Source organism: Palaemon carinicauda, chromosome 25 (assembly GCF_036898095.1).
Source record: "Palaemon carinicauda isolate YSFRI2023 chromosome 25, ASM3689809v2, whole genome shotgun sequence".
Taxonomy (NCBI): domain Eukaryota; kingdom Metazoa; phylum Arthropoda; class Malacostraca; order Decapoda; family Palaemonidae; genus Palaemon; species Palaemon carinicauda.
This window is the reverse complement of record NC_090749.1, coordinates 104,270,659-104,286,354: the sequence shown is the minus strand read 5'-3', so window position 1 is coordinate 104,286,354 and position 15,696 is coordinate 104,270,659. Positions and strand designations below refer to the sequence as shown.

The 15,696-nt window shown below is 40.4% G+C and overlaps 2 protein-coding genes across 2 annotated transcripts in view; both read right to left on the bottom strand.

Moving 5' to 3' along the window:
- The window catches only part of LOC137618788 (alpha-1,2-mannosyltransferase ALG9-like), a 71,488-nt gene extending 60,893 nt beyond the window's left edge, over positions 1 to 10,595 (bottom strand). The window contains exon 1 of the mRNA XM_068348983.1: positions 10,407 to 10,595. Within this exon, the coding sequence (XP_068205084.1) occupies positions 10,407 to 10,507 (101 nt within the window). The 5' untranslated portion in view covers positions 10,508 to 10,595. The remainder of the gene's footprint in view (positions 1 to 10,406) is intronic.
- Positions 10,596 to 10,948: 353 nt separating this feature from the next.
- Positions 10,949 to 13,753, bottom strand: LOC137619318 (anti-lipopolysaccharide factor-like). Its single transcript, XM_068349481.1, has 4 exons — positions 13,708 to 13,753; positions 13,333 to 13,490; positions 12,582 to 12,715; positions 10,949 to 11,689 (listed from the first exon to the last, which is right to left on the bottom strand). The coding sequence occupies exons 2-4, from the start codon at positions 13,485 to 13,487 to the stop codon at positions 11,565 to 11,567; spliced, it is 414 nt and encodes a 137-aa protein (XP_068205582.1). The 5' UTR covers positions 13,488 to 13,490; positions 13,708 to 13,753; the 3' UTR covers positions 10,949 to 11,564.
- Positions 13,754 to 15,696: the final 1,943 nt, after the last annotated feature.

Here is a 15,696-nt window from a genome sequence, read left to right as displayed (position 1 = left end):
TAAACACTAGTTCAAATAAACTACGTTTACAATCTCTCACCGCACATAGCCTGGGGACAAGAATAAAACCCTAGAAACGTTTTACCTTCTTCCCCGTACAGCGACTAGGGACGAGAGTAACACGAGAACAACGTTACCCGCTTGAACGGAACGTTTTCTCTCCTCTCTCTCCCTCCGTCTCTATCTCTCTCTCTCTTTCTCTCTTGATTTCGCACCTAAGAGAAGAGCCCAATTATATATCGTCAAAAAAACATGTTATTTGACTAAAGGAAAAAAAAAACTGAAAGGTTTTCCAATAAAAAGTTCCTTTAATTTAGAATTTAAAACATTAAAGCTAAGAAAGAATGAACAAAACGTCAGAATCGATTTACTCTTACTGCAAAGTGAAACCGTGATACACTCTCTCTCTATCGTAACGATAGAGCGCATGTTGAACGTCCTGAACGTCAACAACTGCGTAGTCTAACAAACTAAACGTTAGTTCATCTTTGAAAACAGTACGAAGACTATCAAAGAAATTCTTTCATAAAACATTAAATTTAAAAAGTTTTAAATTCTTTAAAGGCTAAATACGATATAACGGGCTCAACGTTGATTAACTTCGGTTCCAAGTTAGGACCGCCTACTATCAGGAAAGGTCGCATATAAACAAAACATAAAAATTATCTTTATATGTTTATAATAAATGGAAAGTTAATCGAAGAGGCCTAATAAAGGCGGAGAGATATAAAATATATAGATCTATAACGTGTTAAGCAAAATTACTAAAAACCTAAACACACTTCCGTCTAAGGGAAGGGTCGGCCATTTAAAAGTGAAAGAGAGTCCATACTCTCTTTGTCACCCTAATTAAATCTATCCAAAACGAGTTCAAGTTTTGAGATGAAGATAAAACACCTGCATAGCGAAAGCTCAAAACTAGAATAGTGTACTTCACCAAATAGTTGTGAAAACAAATCCAGTTAGTAACAGCGTATTAGTAGGTCTTGCCGGTAGCCCAACAGAGAGAAAATTGGTTCTGTGTTTACATTGAGTACTGAGTACCTGCTAGACAGATGGCGCTGTTGATGTACACCCCCTACCTGCATAGCGATCGCTGGCGTATTTTGAACGTAGAGTTTTCTGTCGAGCAACAGAGTTGCAGCTTATATAATCACCGGCTAAGTTTAATATTGAAAATAACTCCTATGCCTATAAATAGTCCCACTTCATATAAAAAAATATCAAGTTATTCCAAATGTCATTTTGCTTACTGTATTATACTGATTAATATTGTTTTATTGCTGTATTTCTTTACCTTATCACAGTACAAAGTTTTAACCCTTTTACCCCAGGCTATTTGGAACTTTCCAAACCTTAACCCCCAGGGGTTATTTTTCTCCAAGCACATTTTGCAGTATATTTTTTTTAAATTGCCTAATTTTTGTCATAGAGAGGTCAGGTTGGTCTCATTCTCTTGAAAAATGCCTGAAGTTTCTCAAAAAATTATCAAAAATATGCAAAAAAAATGTAAATAGCAGTTTTTTGCAAGGACGTACCGGTACGTCCATGGGGGTAAAGGGATGAGTTTTGTGAAACGTACCAGTACGTCCTTTGGGGGTAAAAGGGTTTAAACAATATCTGAGATTTATGATTTCAGTTGGCGCTGTGTTTGTATCTCCGATTGTTTGCAAGTTGAGGATCTTCTCTTCTTTAACAAATTTCACAAGAACATATTTACTGGTCATTGAAAGAATTTCCGAAGGTTAACAACCCCTACATATTGAAACTTGTATGACTCGAAATATGTTATTTTCATTAGTAAAATAAATTTTTGAATATACTTACCCGATAATCATGTAGCTGTCAACTCCGTTGCCCGACAGAATTCTACGGGAGGGATACGCCAGCTATCACTATACTAGAAGGGGGTGTACTCACAAGCGCCACCTGTGGCCAGGTACTACAGTACTTGTTGTTGTCGCCACCTCACTTTTTCCTCGGTCCACTGGTTCTTTATGGGGAGGAAGGGTGGGTCAATTAAATCATGATTATCGGGTAAGTATATTCAAAAATTTATTTTACTAATGAAAATAACATTTTTCAATATTAAACTTACCCGATAATCATGTAGCTGATTCACACCCAGGGGGGTGGGTGAAAAACCAGTGTACAAGACTAAAGGATAGCTAAGTATCCCGTATTTCATATAATCAGTTATCCACAATAACAATGAAATAATAAGTACCTGGTAAGGAAGTCGACTTGAACCGTTACTCTGCCTTTAATAAGATCGTCTTCCTTACTGAGCGCAGCGTTCCTCTTGGAAGGCTGAATCAACTCAAAGGTGCTAAAGTATCAAGGGCTGCAACCCATACTAAAGGACCTCATCACAACCTTTAACCTCGGCGCTTCTCAAGAAAGAATTGACCACCCGCCAAATCAACAAGGATGTGGAAGGCTTCTTGGCCGACCGTACAACCCATAAAAAGTATTCAAGAGAAAGGTTAAAAGGTTATGGGATTATGGGAATGTAGTGGCTGAGCCCTCGCCTACTACTGCATTCGTTGCTACGAATGGTCCCAGGGTGTAGCAGTACTCGTAAAGAGACTGGACATCTTTGAGATAGAATGATGCGAACACTGACTTGCTTCTCCAATAGGTTGCATCCATAACACTCTGCAGAGAATGGCTCTGTTTGAAGGCCACAGAAGTAGCCACAGCTCCCACTTCATGTGTCCTTACCTTCAGCAAAGCAAGGTCTTCTTCCTTCAGATGAGAATGTGTTTCTCTAATCAGAAGCCTGAATAGTAAGAAACTGAGTTCTTAGAACTTGGAAAAGAAGGTTTCTTGATAGCACACTATAAGGCTTCTGATAGTCCTCGTAAAGGTTAAGACCTTTTTAGAAAGTACCTAAGAGCTCTAACTGGGCAAAGTACTCTCTCCAGTTCATTCCCCACCAAGTTGGACAGGCTTGGGATCTCGAACGACTTAGGCCAAGGACGTGAAGGAAGCTCGTTTAGCAAAAACCGAGCTGCAAGGAACATGTAGCCGTTTCAGATGTGAAAACAATGATCCTGCTGAAGGCGTGGATCTCACTTACTCTTTTAGCTGTTGTCAAGCACACGAGGAAAAGAGTTTTTAACGTGAGGTCCTAAAAAGAGGCTGATTGGAGAGGTTCAAATCTTGATGACATAAGGAACCTTAGGACCACGTCTAGATTCCAGCCTGGAGTGGACAACCGACGTTCCTTTGAGGTCTCAAAAGACCTAGGGAGGTCCTGTAGATCTTTGTTGGTGGAAAGATCCAAGCCTCTGTGGCGGAAAACCGCTGCCAACATACTTCTGTAACCCTTGATCGTAGGAGCTGAAAGGGATCTTACTTTCCTTAGATATAACAGGAAGTCAGCAATCTGGGTTACAGTGGTACTGGTTGAGGAAACTGCATTGGTCTTGTACCAGCTACGGAAGACTTCCCCTTGAGACTGATAGATTCCGAGAGTGGATGTTCTCCTTGCTTTGGCAATCGCTCTGGCTGCCTCCTTCGAAAAGTCCCTAGCTCTTGAGAGTCTTTCGAAAGTCTGAAGGCAGTCAGACGAAGAGCGTGGAGGATTGGGTGTACCTTCTTTACGTGAGGTAGACGTAGAAGGTTCACTCCTAGAGGAAGAGTCCTGGGAATGTTGACCAGCCATTGCAGTACCTCTAAGAACCATTCTCTCGCGGGCCAGAGCGGAGCCAACCAACGTCAGCCATGTCCCTTGCGAGAGGAGAACTTCTGAAGTAACCTGTTGACAATCTTGAACGGCGGGAATGCATACAGGTCGAGATGGAACCAATCCAGCAGAAAAGCATCCACGTGAACTGCTGCTGGGTCTGGAATCGGAGAACAATACAACAGGAGTCTCTAGGTTATCGAGGTAGCGAACAGATCTATGGTTGGCTGACCCCACAGGGCCCAAAGTCTGCTGCAAACATTCTTGTGAAGGGTCCACTCTGTGGGGATGATCTGACCCTTGCGGCTGAGGTGATCTGCCATGACATTCATACCGCCCTGAATGAACCTCGTTACCAGCGTGAGCTTTCGATCTTTAGACCAGATGAGGAGGTCCCTTGCGATCTAGAACAACTTCCACGAAAGAGTCCCTCCCTGCTTGAAGATGTAAGCCAGGGCTGTGGTGTTGTCAGAGTCCACCTCCACCACTTTGTTAAGCTGGAGGGACTTGAAGTTTATCAAGGCCAGAATAACCGCCAACAACTCCTTGCAATTGATGTAAAGTGTCCTTTGCTCCTGATTCCATGTTCCCGAGCATTCTTATCCGTCCAAAGTCGCACCCCAGCCCGTGTCTGATGCGTCCGAGAGGAGACGGCGGTCGGGTTTCTGAACAGCCAAAGGTAGACTTCCTTGAGAAGAAAGCTGTTCTTACACCACGCGAGAGAAGACCTTCTCTCTTCGGAAACAGGAACTGAGACCGTCTCTAGCGTCATGTCCTTTATCCAGTAAGCAGCTAGATGATACTGAAGGGGGGGGAGGTGGAGTCTCCCTAACACGATGAACAGGGCCAGCGATGAAAGTGTCCCTGTTAGACTCATCCACTACCTGACTGAGCATCGGTTCTTTCTCAGCATGCTCTGGATGCATTCTAGGGCTTGGAAGATCCTTGGGGCCGACGGAAAAGCCCGAAAAGCTCGACTCTGAAGATCCATACCCAGGGAGACAATGGTCTGGGATGGGACGAGCTGAGACTCCTCAAAATTGACCAGGAGGCCCAGTTCCTTGGTCAGATCCATAGTCCATTTGAGAATCTCCAGACAGCGACGACTTGTGGGAGCTCTTAAAAGCCAGTCGTCTGACGGAGCCGGACACAAGATCATGGTACTGCTGCACAGTCTGTGAACTGTCAACCATGGGGAAGCGAGGAAGTACAGTGACAACCCGAAGCTGTCTAGACTGTCTGGGTCGTACAGACAACTCCTTATCTGGTTGCTAAGGTTGCCGTACTGCGTCACAACAAGTCACTCCTGCTGGTTGTTGAACGTCTTCCCAGTGACACACTGACTCCGTAAACAAAAAATCCTCTAACAAGGACTAAGTTTGGACTGCATGTCTTGCAACACAGCTCAAGGACTATGGGAGCAGGTGTGGTAACAGACGGGATTAGCGACTGAAGTGGGACCATTACCTTCCCTGGAAGCATGTTATGCTTAAATAAAAGTCCATAGGAGGCTACGCAGCTAAAGGCTCCTCTCCAAATGACAGAGTCCTCAAGGGAATATCAGAAGGAGGGAGAAAAGCACTTTCTCATCTACAGGGACCATATCCGAGAAAAGCTAAGTTCTCTCAGTGAGGGTTACACTGTGCAAACGCAGCAGACTAGAAGGCAACGTTAAGAAACTGCTTGACAGTCTAGTGAGTTGGCAACAACCAAAGATGTGTGACTGAGAAGCATGCGGTAAGGTATGCAGAGCCTGTTGTATGCAGAGCATGCTGTAAGCAGAGCATGCTGTATGCAGAGCATGCTGTATGTAGAGCATGCTGTAAGGTAAGCAGAGAGTGTTGCATGACGTGTAACATTTCTCAGAAATTCCATGACCAGTGCTAGAGTGAGTAATATCGCATTACCGTCCATTGAAAGTGCACGTGCCGAGGGAAATGATTTAGACTGTTTTGTTGATGAATTTGATAGCCGGCATGATAATCGTAGAATTAAGCTACACTAAATGTACTATAATCTACTTCACCTCCGGAAAGGGAAACTCGCCCTGTTGGCAACACTGCATTACTACATGCATGCTTGCAAGGGGTTTAATATCAACATAATATTACCTTACATTCATAACTCATGATTTTTGCCATATTTTGCGATTTGTTAAAAATATATTGCAAGGAATACAAATATATTTTTATATAAGTAATACAAATAACCTCCATTATCATAATGTTTGAAAATGGAGGTAAGGTATGCTGAACAGCAGAGTCAGAACGAGCTGGAACAACAAAAGTTGTGGTTTCCTCTTCAAGACTCTGTTGAGGGAACACCTGAGGCTCAGTCTGCAAAGGCTGATCAAAAGAAGTAGCAGAAGGTAGGCGCATGGGTGGAGGAGGCTGACTCCTGGCATGAGTGGCTGAACTCAAGGGTTGCGCTTGCTGAGTGGTTGGCGGATGCGCAGTAGCAAGTTCCTGAGGAACGAGTGAGGTTCCTGCGGTGTGAGCTGAGAGCGATGAGGTAGTGGCTGCGCAGAACGCAGTAAATGTCTCGCAAGTTGAGGCTCCTGAGGCGCAAGGCTAAGGTGTTGAGGTGCTTGCCTTGAGGAGGGTTGAGCTCGCTGCAGCGAGAGCTGAGGAGACTGACTCATGGATGGGAGAGGTTGTTGTACCTCAAGCGAGTGTTGCCTCACTGGTGGAACAGCAAGTGGAAGCGGAGGAAGAGAGGTATAAGCCTCCTGTTCCCATTGCTGAGGTTGCCTTAAGGAAGGCGGAGGGAGCTGCACACCACTGGAAACAGTAAACTCAGAACGTGGCTCAACATCGTACGCCTGGCAGGCAGTACTGCGGTCAGGCGGAGCGAGCGCAGGAGGAGGCGCAACCTTCTCAGCCTGACACTCACGCATCAAGACCGTAAGTTGTGACTGCATGGACAGCAGTAGAGTCAACTTGGGGTCGGCAGACACTAAGGTCTGCTGAGGTAAAGCCTTAACAGCAGAGATCTGTTGCGGCAGAACCTTACTCCTCTTAGGCGGAGTGCATTCAACTGATGACTGCGGCGAGTCAGAGCTAACCCAATGACTGCATCCGGGTTGTTGAACTCTAACTTCGTACGTCTGGCATAGGTCTGGACTTTACGTTTAAGAGGTCTTGAGACCTGAGACCAGCGTTTTCTCCCCGAAATTTCTTCTGCAGACGAGCAAAATAAGGGCTCAATCGTCTGCGGGTGGGAGTGACGGTCTCTGTAAGACACGCCCGCAACCACCGAGGATACTTCTGTGCGCCGATCAAGGCCTGCCGAACCCTTTTGCCCTTCGACATTGCTTCTCCCCTGGGCTTGGGAGCTTGCAAGAGGTCCCGGACTGGGAGGACGACTGGCACCCACAGAAGTACCCTCACGCACAACACTGACACACTTTGCGCTAATCACTTATCACTTTGATTTTCTGTTTGCACTTATTTCACTGAACTCGAAACTTTAAGTGGTTTGTACCTGAAACACGCAATTCTATCCTTTCTCAAAAGTTAGTAATTGCGAAAACAGAATTACAATGTAACAGAAAAATCTAATGAAAGATAAATAATTCAGTGGCTGGAAAGAGACTAAACACTAGATCACTCTAGAAACGTTTACCTTCTTCCCCTAAAGAGACTAGGGAGAAGAGCAAAAACGATAACAACGTTACTCGCTTGAATGAAACGTTTATCCTCCTCTTTCTCCCTCCGTCTCTATCTCTCTCTCTCTCTTGACTTAGAACCTGAGAGAAGAGCCCAATCATATATATCGTTAAAACATATTATTGTTAAAGGAAAAAACTGAAATATTTCCCAAAATGAAAAGTTCCTTTATTAGAATTAAAACCATTAAGTTAAGAAAGAATGAACAAAACGCTAGACACGGTTACTCTTACTGCAACGTGACACCGTGAAAATTCTCTCTCTATCGTAACGATAGAGCGCAAGTTGAACGTTCTGAACGTCAACAACTGCGGAGACAAAACAAAACGTTAGTTCAACTTTGAAAACAGTACGAGACTATCAAAGAAATTCTTTCAAAAACATTAAAATAGCATAATATGTTAACAGGTAAAACCGAAATGACGGGCTCAATGTAAATTAACTTCGGTACCAAGAAAAGACCGCCTACTATTAGGAAAAGTCGAATATAAACAAATATAAAAATTAATTTTAATAAGTTTAAAATAAAAGTAAGTTAATCGAAGAGGCCTATAAAAGGCGGAGAGATATAAAATAAATCTATAACAAAACTAAGAAAGAGAGTCTATACTCTCTTAGACACCAACACTTCCGTCTAAGGGAAGGGTCGGCCATTTAAAGGTGAAAGAGAGTTCATACTCTCTTCGTCACCATAAAAATTAAATTAATTCCAAACGCTAGCTAAGCTAACATAGAAGTTTCCAGTATAGCGAATAGCTGCAAATTTAGAGAAATACTTCACCAAACCGTGAACAATACTCCAAAATCATAAGCGTATCCAAGAACGTCTAGCCGGAAGCACGACAGAGGAAAAAGTGAGGTGGCGACAACAACAAGTACTGTAGTACCTGGCCACAGGTGGCGCTTGTGAGTACACCCCCTTCTAGTATAGTGATAGCTGGCGTATCCCTCCCGTAGAATTCTGTCGGGCAACGGAGTTGACAGCTACATGATTATCGGGTAAGTTTAATATTGAAAAGTGTATTGTCAGTGGCATAACTCTAATCAAACGCAGGTAAAAATGCAATGATCATTTTCATCTTGATTTAGATTTGAAGACAAATACTGTACTCTAAATTCCTAACACCTTAGGCTCTATTCAGAACTCGAGTGCACTTTGGCATCTGAATTCAACTTGAAGTTACTTCGCATTCAAATGATCAACGCCGATTAAAGACCGTACTGGCATACTAATTATCATATCCACCAACAAAGCTGGGAGCAAGTTATGTTTTTGCCTGTTTGTGTGTGTTTTTGTTTGTGAAGAGCTTCCTGGACACAATTTTAATCGTAATGAAACTTGCAGGGATTAATTGTTGTGTAAAATGCTGGAAATTATTAAATTTTGGAAGATCAAGGTCACGGTCAAGCAAAATGGCCAATTCATGTAATCAGCTATAGGTTTGGACATTCTTGTCACACAGACTTCAAAATTGATTAATTTTTTAGCATATGAAAATCCACGCCAATTAATACATGTTAAGGTGAAAAGTCAAGGTCAAGGAAAAGGTCGAGAAATAAGCTAACGCGAAAGAGGTCTGCACTCTACTGAGTACCCCTCTAGTTAGACGTTGTAACCAGAGTGAAAACTTGAGGAGCCAAAGTAGGAAAGTACCAACAAAGATTTAAAATAAAAAAATAACAGCTTGGTCTTAACTAGCCTTTGAGACACTATAATGCACAGTAGCCTAGGCTAAAATTATTAAAATCATCTAAGCCACAATATTAATTCGAACTTACATAAATCTAAATTTTCTTTCCTTGCCTTAAGGGTATCGGTGGGGTCTGAAATTACTTTTGAGCTACAGTTTTTTGATTCACACAGTATAAGTTATGTAGACTACAAACAATAATTCTACAAAGCACTAACCAAAAAATGCGTGAATAACAATGGTCTATCTACTGACCAAAGACCTTCCCCCAATCTTTGAGGGTAGCCAATATAAAAAAGAAGAGGGAATTTTCTTTTCTTCGCTCCTTTCACTCTGACGAGGGACTCAGCCGAGTTTGGTTGGTACTGCTGGAGTGCCACAGCCCCGTTCCATTGTTATCCACTACAAGTGAAGCTTCATGTGCTGAATCCCCAACTGCTGCTACCCCAGTGGTCACCGAGGTGACTGAAGGAAACAGCAGGGCCTACCGGAACTGCGTCACAATTGCTCACCATTCATTCCTATTTCTAGCACGCCCGTTTGCCTCTCTTACATCTATCCTCCTATCACCCAGAGCTTTCTTCACTTCATCCATCCACCTGACTATGGTGTTAGGGTAAAATTCAACTTAATAATAAACTTACTAAAACGTCTTACGCACTAAATTTTTGGACAAAGGTTGGTCACTAATCGGACTACATGAGGCTCACACCCATTACTAATGATACGCAGAGTATCGTACAGAGTAACGATGTCAGCGGTCGCTATGGCCGAGATAAAGAAATTCTGGGCTCATATACACAAACACAAGGGCCTTCTAACCCTACAAAGATGCTTCTAAATTACATTATCTCTCGTCTGGCATTGGAACAGACCTCTTACAGCGTAAAAATGACAAAACTAGAAAAAGGCTGACACAAAATATAGCTATTTTCTAGTGTGTCGCTACCCTTAACCTAACCTAGGACAGCGTTTTTATCATAGTAGACTGATTTACCTTTGACAACTGAAAGGGTGAATAGTAGATATTTCAGATAAGACAGTTAACTAGGATTAGTCGAGACTTGGCGGTCAAACAGTGCGGATGACAATCTTAATTCTCGACGACAGCTAGGATAGGGTAACGACCCTGGGACCTAGGTTAAGGACGCCCTCTTGGACACAGGTTAAGGACCCTCTCATAGTCTAAGAAGTAAGATTAGACCCTTCATAAAAAGGACAGATAGGACAAGGCCAGACTCACGTATAGGACAGAAACAGGTAGGATAGGCTCCCGTCCAGAACCGGGACAGCTATGATCAGCCATACCTTAAACAGAATAATGACGGCATGTTAATAACCGAATATATAACTTACGCATCTCTATTGTGTCCTTGGCGTTTAATAAGCTCCTTCTGCAGTTCCTTCCTGGAGTAGGAACCTCCCCTATTACGGGCATTGGGGGCCAATCTCACCATGTTTACAAGTGTGACCAAAAATGACTTTTCCTTCGGGTCTTCGAGACCAGAGGCGTCTGTGACGTCATAGAAGCGGCGTTTGTTTTTGTCAACAAATCTTCTTCTTCTTCTTCATTTTTGCTTAAATTTACTTCGCCTCCAGAACTTTAACTATTAATTCATTAATTCATAGAATTCCTGTTTACATTTTGAGCTTAAAGGCAAAATTTTCAACATAAATGTACAGTTATGTTATCATTTTACAGTTCAAAGTTGATATTTATCAATAATTCATGGTAAAAAGAAATATTTCTTTGGGTGAACGTTACATTTTTTGCTTTAGAAATTGTTACCAAACACTCCAAAAGTGGAACCACAAGAAAAGAAACACGACTTGACATAGAAAACAGGATTATATTTTTTGGAAATTGATAACTTAGCATATTCAAAAACTTGATTTTAGATACAGTAATTGGTCTAGGGATGTTGAAGGATAAACTAAAATAAAAGTGACCATTATCTTTACTAAGTTCATTTGTATAAATTCTTATATTAATGGCCTGGTTAAAACATACACACATATATGTGTTTCTGTGTGTTTACAAATCTCGTTTGAGAGGCCTACATATAGTATTACAGTACTCTCCATTCAATGATGGAATATTTTCTAATATTTTATAACAAACATTATGTATTTTTAGAATTAAAACAATTGTCACAGCTTATATATAAGGAAAATATTATATATGAATTAATTCAATATAATCTCAGCCTTTATAATCACAATGATTAACATATTTGTCACATAAACCCAAATAATCACATTGAAATCGTTCAACAAATTGTCATCATAGAAAACGGACACAACAGCAATTATAAAAAACGGTACAAAATATATGGATAACTAATATAAATGTAACATCGGTATCAAAAAGTTCATTCAACAATTTCCTTACACATTCTGCGTGCATACAAGATTAAATAGAACCTTTAAAAAGAGATGTATTTAATTCTTGCTTTCAAATAACTAAAATAAATGCTTAATTCTTGCTTTCAGATAGCTAAAGGAAATGCTTAATTATTTTTTTTCTTGGCTAAGCCATTCTCTTGCAGCTTCTTCTGTGATGACCCCTTTAGCCATTGCTTGCTGGACAAAATCTCTCACTGCATCGTTGACGGCGTTTGAGTTGCTTCGAGTTAGGGCTGGGGGAGAAGAAAAACGAAAAGATAAATAGAATAACAAGGATAATAATCTGTATTTAACTTTGGTTCATTCGTAAAGCTTCGAGAAGAATGATGACGTGACAGTCGATTCTCTCTGAGAGAAAGTTGGAAAATACTTGATATATAAAAAACTGTCTAATCTATATCTAAATCTGAAGGAGTAGGTTCGAATCCTGGCTAGGGTAGATCTGTATATATTATAATTTTTATTTTTTAGCACAGGTGCAAAAGTGTATATAGGTTTTCTCTACAGTAGCATAATCCCTGTGAATTGTGTGTGTGTGTGTGTGTGTGTGTGTGTATATATATATATATATATATATATATATATATATATATATATATATATATATATATATATATATATAGAGAGAGAGAGAGAGAGAGAGAGAGAGAGAGAGAGAGAGAGAGAGAGAGAGAGAGAGAGAGAGAGAGAGAGAGAGAGAGAGAGAGAGAGAGAGAGAGAGAGAGAGAGAGAGAGAGAGAGAGAGAGACCATATACATATGATTAGCACCCAAGGCCCCTTCCCATCAAGCTAGGACGGACCAGGGAGGGCCAGACAATGGTAGGTACACCTAACAAAATGATGAGGTTGAAGACACTAATAGAAGCTATCGAGTTTGAGTGGGTCTCGAACTTCCGTCCAGCAGGTTGCCGAACATAAGGTATTCTAACAGATTTTACATTTAATAAAAAAATTCACATAAGTGTGTTAATATGTGTGTATTCTTGTGGATAAATATTTATTTGTGAAATAAATTATGAATTACAATTTTGTGTTTCTCCAATTCTGACCCTGTCGCATACACACTTCACAGCTGTTGCTACAACAACAACAATAACAACAACAAACAACAATACAATACTTACATTGTCCTCTGATAGGTGTCCAACCAGGACACCAAAATGTCCCCTTGAAGTAAAGTTCAAATTTCCTGATAGTTGGTTTGACTTGATAGCTACAGACACGGTCCATCAATACAATATCCCCTGTTCGCCACAACCTTAGAGAGAGACATATATATACAGATAAATATATGCGAAGCTATTAATACATAACTATTATCATTATTACCTGCTAAGCTACAACCCTAATTGGAAAAGCAGGATGCTATAAGCCATATCAGGGCTCCAACGGGGAAAATATCTCAGTTAGGAAAGGAAATAAGGAAACGGGTGGAATAGTGCGTCTGAGTGTACCCTCAAACAAGAGATCTCTACCCCTAGATAGTGGAAGACCATATTACAGAGGCTGTAGCACTAACCAAGACTAGAGAACAATGGTTTAATATTGGAGTGTCTTCATAGAAGAGCTGAGCTGCTTGCCATAGCTAAAGAGTCTCTTCTACCCTTATCAAGAGGAAAGTGACCACTGAACAATTACAGTACAGTGATTAACCCTTTGTGTTATGGTTTAATTTTGGGGTGTCCTCCTAGAAGAGCTGAGCTGCTTGCCATAGCTAAAGAGTCTCTTCTACCAAGAGGAAAGTGACCACTGAACAATTACAGTACTGTGATTAACCCTTTGGGTTAAGATGAATTTTTCTGTTATCTTTGCGTTATCAGCTGTTATTATTCAACCAATGACAGGAGACTTCAGAAGAAAGGTAGACAGACATACCCGACTAATTTCTTGGTCACAGCTTCAACCAGTTCGTTTCCTGTGAGTCCTCCCAGAAGACCAGCGACAGTCAAATCTTGTGTGTCTGTTTTGGGTGTCATAGTGGCCACTATGGCCACACCCAGAAGGGCACTGATGATACCCGAGCTGCGCATTGCCTGTAATAATAATAACAACAACTGCAATGATAAACATCTACTTCTTGCCAAAATGTCAATATTGAAACTAGCAACCAGAATTGATCAAAAAATACCACATGCAAAAATATAGTTTACTCTGTTGCTATAAATGTAAATTGACTTTATGTTCTTTTAAAAAGTCTAACTGATATATTCACATTGACGGGAAATGTAAGTGAAAGGACACCGTCTTTACCTGATGCGAAATTGAAGAAGAATTGAAGTGAATTTGATTTGATGCAACGGTATAAATAACCCACTTCCTTGAGAGGTAGAGTTGCCATGTCGTTAATTTAAGGGAGAACAATTTTCACTTATATTATCTAGATTACTTATAAAGTTATTTTTTCAAAGTAAAATGGTTAGGTGGTGATGTTTCTAATATAATTATGAACAAAATAAACTTGTATTAAAGGTATATTAAACATTAGATTAGATAAATTGGTTCAAATTTAACTTGAGGAAGACACACCGGCCGAGGGAAAACCCGTTATGTTGCACAGGTGCAACTTCTCAACATTTCCAGGAAACCAAACGTTTTAATGCAAGCGATTATCTCCCAAGAAATGGAAATAGATTGCAATAAAGAAAAAGAAATGATAATTCTATTAATAATCTACAGAGTTGGAAAGATGGAAAAGGAATTAGTAATAATTTTATAAAAAAGTTTCTTCCTCTTGTAAGTGGCAGAGAAAGTCAGACATGTTTTCTCTTTCCATTTTTAGATAATTTCCTCTCTCTCTCTCTCTCTCTCTCTCTCTCTCTCTCTCTCTCTCTCTCTCTCTCTCTCTCTCTCTCTACCTGGAAGTTCCAGTGACGTCATCAGACCTTTCGTGACGTCACCAAACCTGTCAAACGAATTTCTTGAGCAGGAAAAAATGTTCATCTATTAAAAATATTTTGATTTTGGGGAATTTGTAAAATTGGGAAATCCAGATATTTATTTTTGGTTTTCTTGCTTAAATTAAGTTTTTTTTTTTTTAATTATTGCAAAAAGAGGCATATATGATATTCCAAGTGTCTTAGGTCTATGCCCATTTCTGTCCAATGTTGAGTTTCTTAGGCCTATAAGCCTACCTTATCTGCTCTGAGAATTTTTTAGGCCTATGCCCTTCTCTGACTTGGTGAAATTTGATTCACCTTCCTTATTATTATTATTATTATTATTATTATTATTATTATTATTATTATTATTATTATTATTAAAAGCCAAGCTACAACTCTTGTTGGAAAAGCAAGATGCTAAGCCCAAGGGCCCCAACATGGAAAAATAGCCCAGTGAGGAAAAGAAATAAGGAAATGGATAAGCTATAAGAAAAGTAATAGATAATCAAAATAAAATATTTGAAGATCAGTATATATTGTATATAAACTATAAAAACTTCAAAACAATCAAGAGAAAGAGATATACGATAGAATAGCGTGCCTGAGTGTACCCTCAAACAAGATAACTCTAACCCAAGACAGTGGAAGGCCATGGTACAGAGGCTATGGCCCTACCCAAGACTAGAGAACAAGGGTTCGATTTTGGAGCGTCCCTCTCCCAGAGCCGCTGATCACAGCCAAAGAGTCCCTTCTACCCTTACCAAGATGAAAGTAGCCACCGAACAATGACAATGCAGTAGCCAACCCCTTACCTTATTGCCTTATTTTATGTTTGGGTTCCCCCAGGTCCCTCAGTGTGAGGCACCTCGTATATCCACCAGAGAGTTGCTAATGCATCTTCCGGTGTATTTTGCATCTTCCAGTCTTGGATGGTCTGGGATGCATCTTTGCGAGGACAAAGGAGAACGTGGAAAGAATAGGCCTAACTATTCGTCGTATGTGTAGGCAAAGACAAAATGAGCCGCAACCAGAGAGAAGGATCCAATGTAGCAACGTCCGGCCAGTCGATGGACCTAATAACTCTCTATGGGTAGTATCTCAACGGGTGGCTGGTGATACGGAAACATTCTAAACTATTATTTTTTTAAACATCGAAATAAGTCTTAATCCAATTTCGAAATTTCTTCTATGAAACTATAACTCCTTGTTCTCTTTTTTTTTTCTTTGTGGATTTTAAGAATCAAACACACTTTTTACTTAAAGGCCTACTTTATTTTATTTAATATATACACTTACATGCAACCACAGTTGATTAATTCCAACCAATATTTCACATTGTAGGTCCCAGTTGAATGATCTC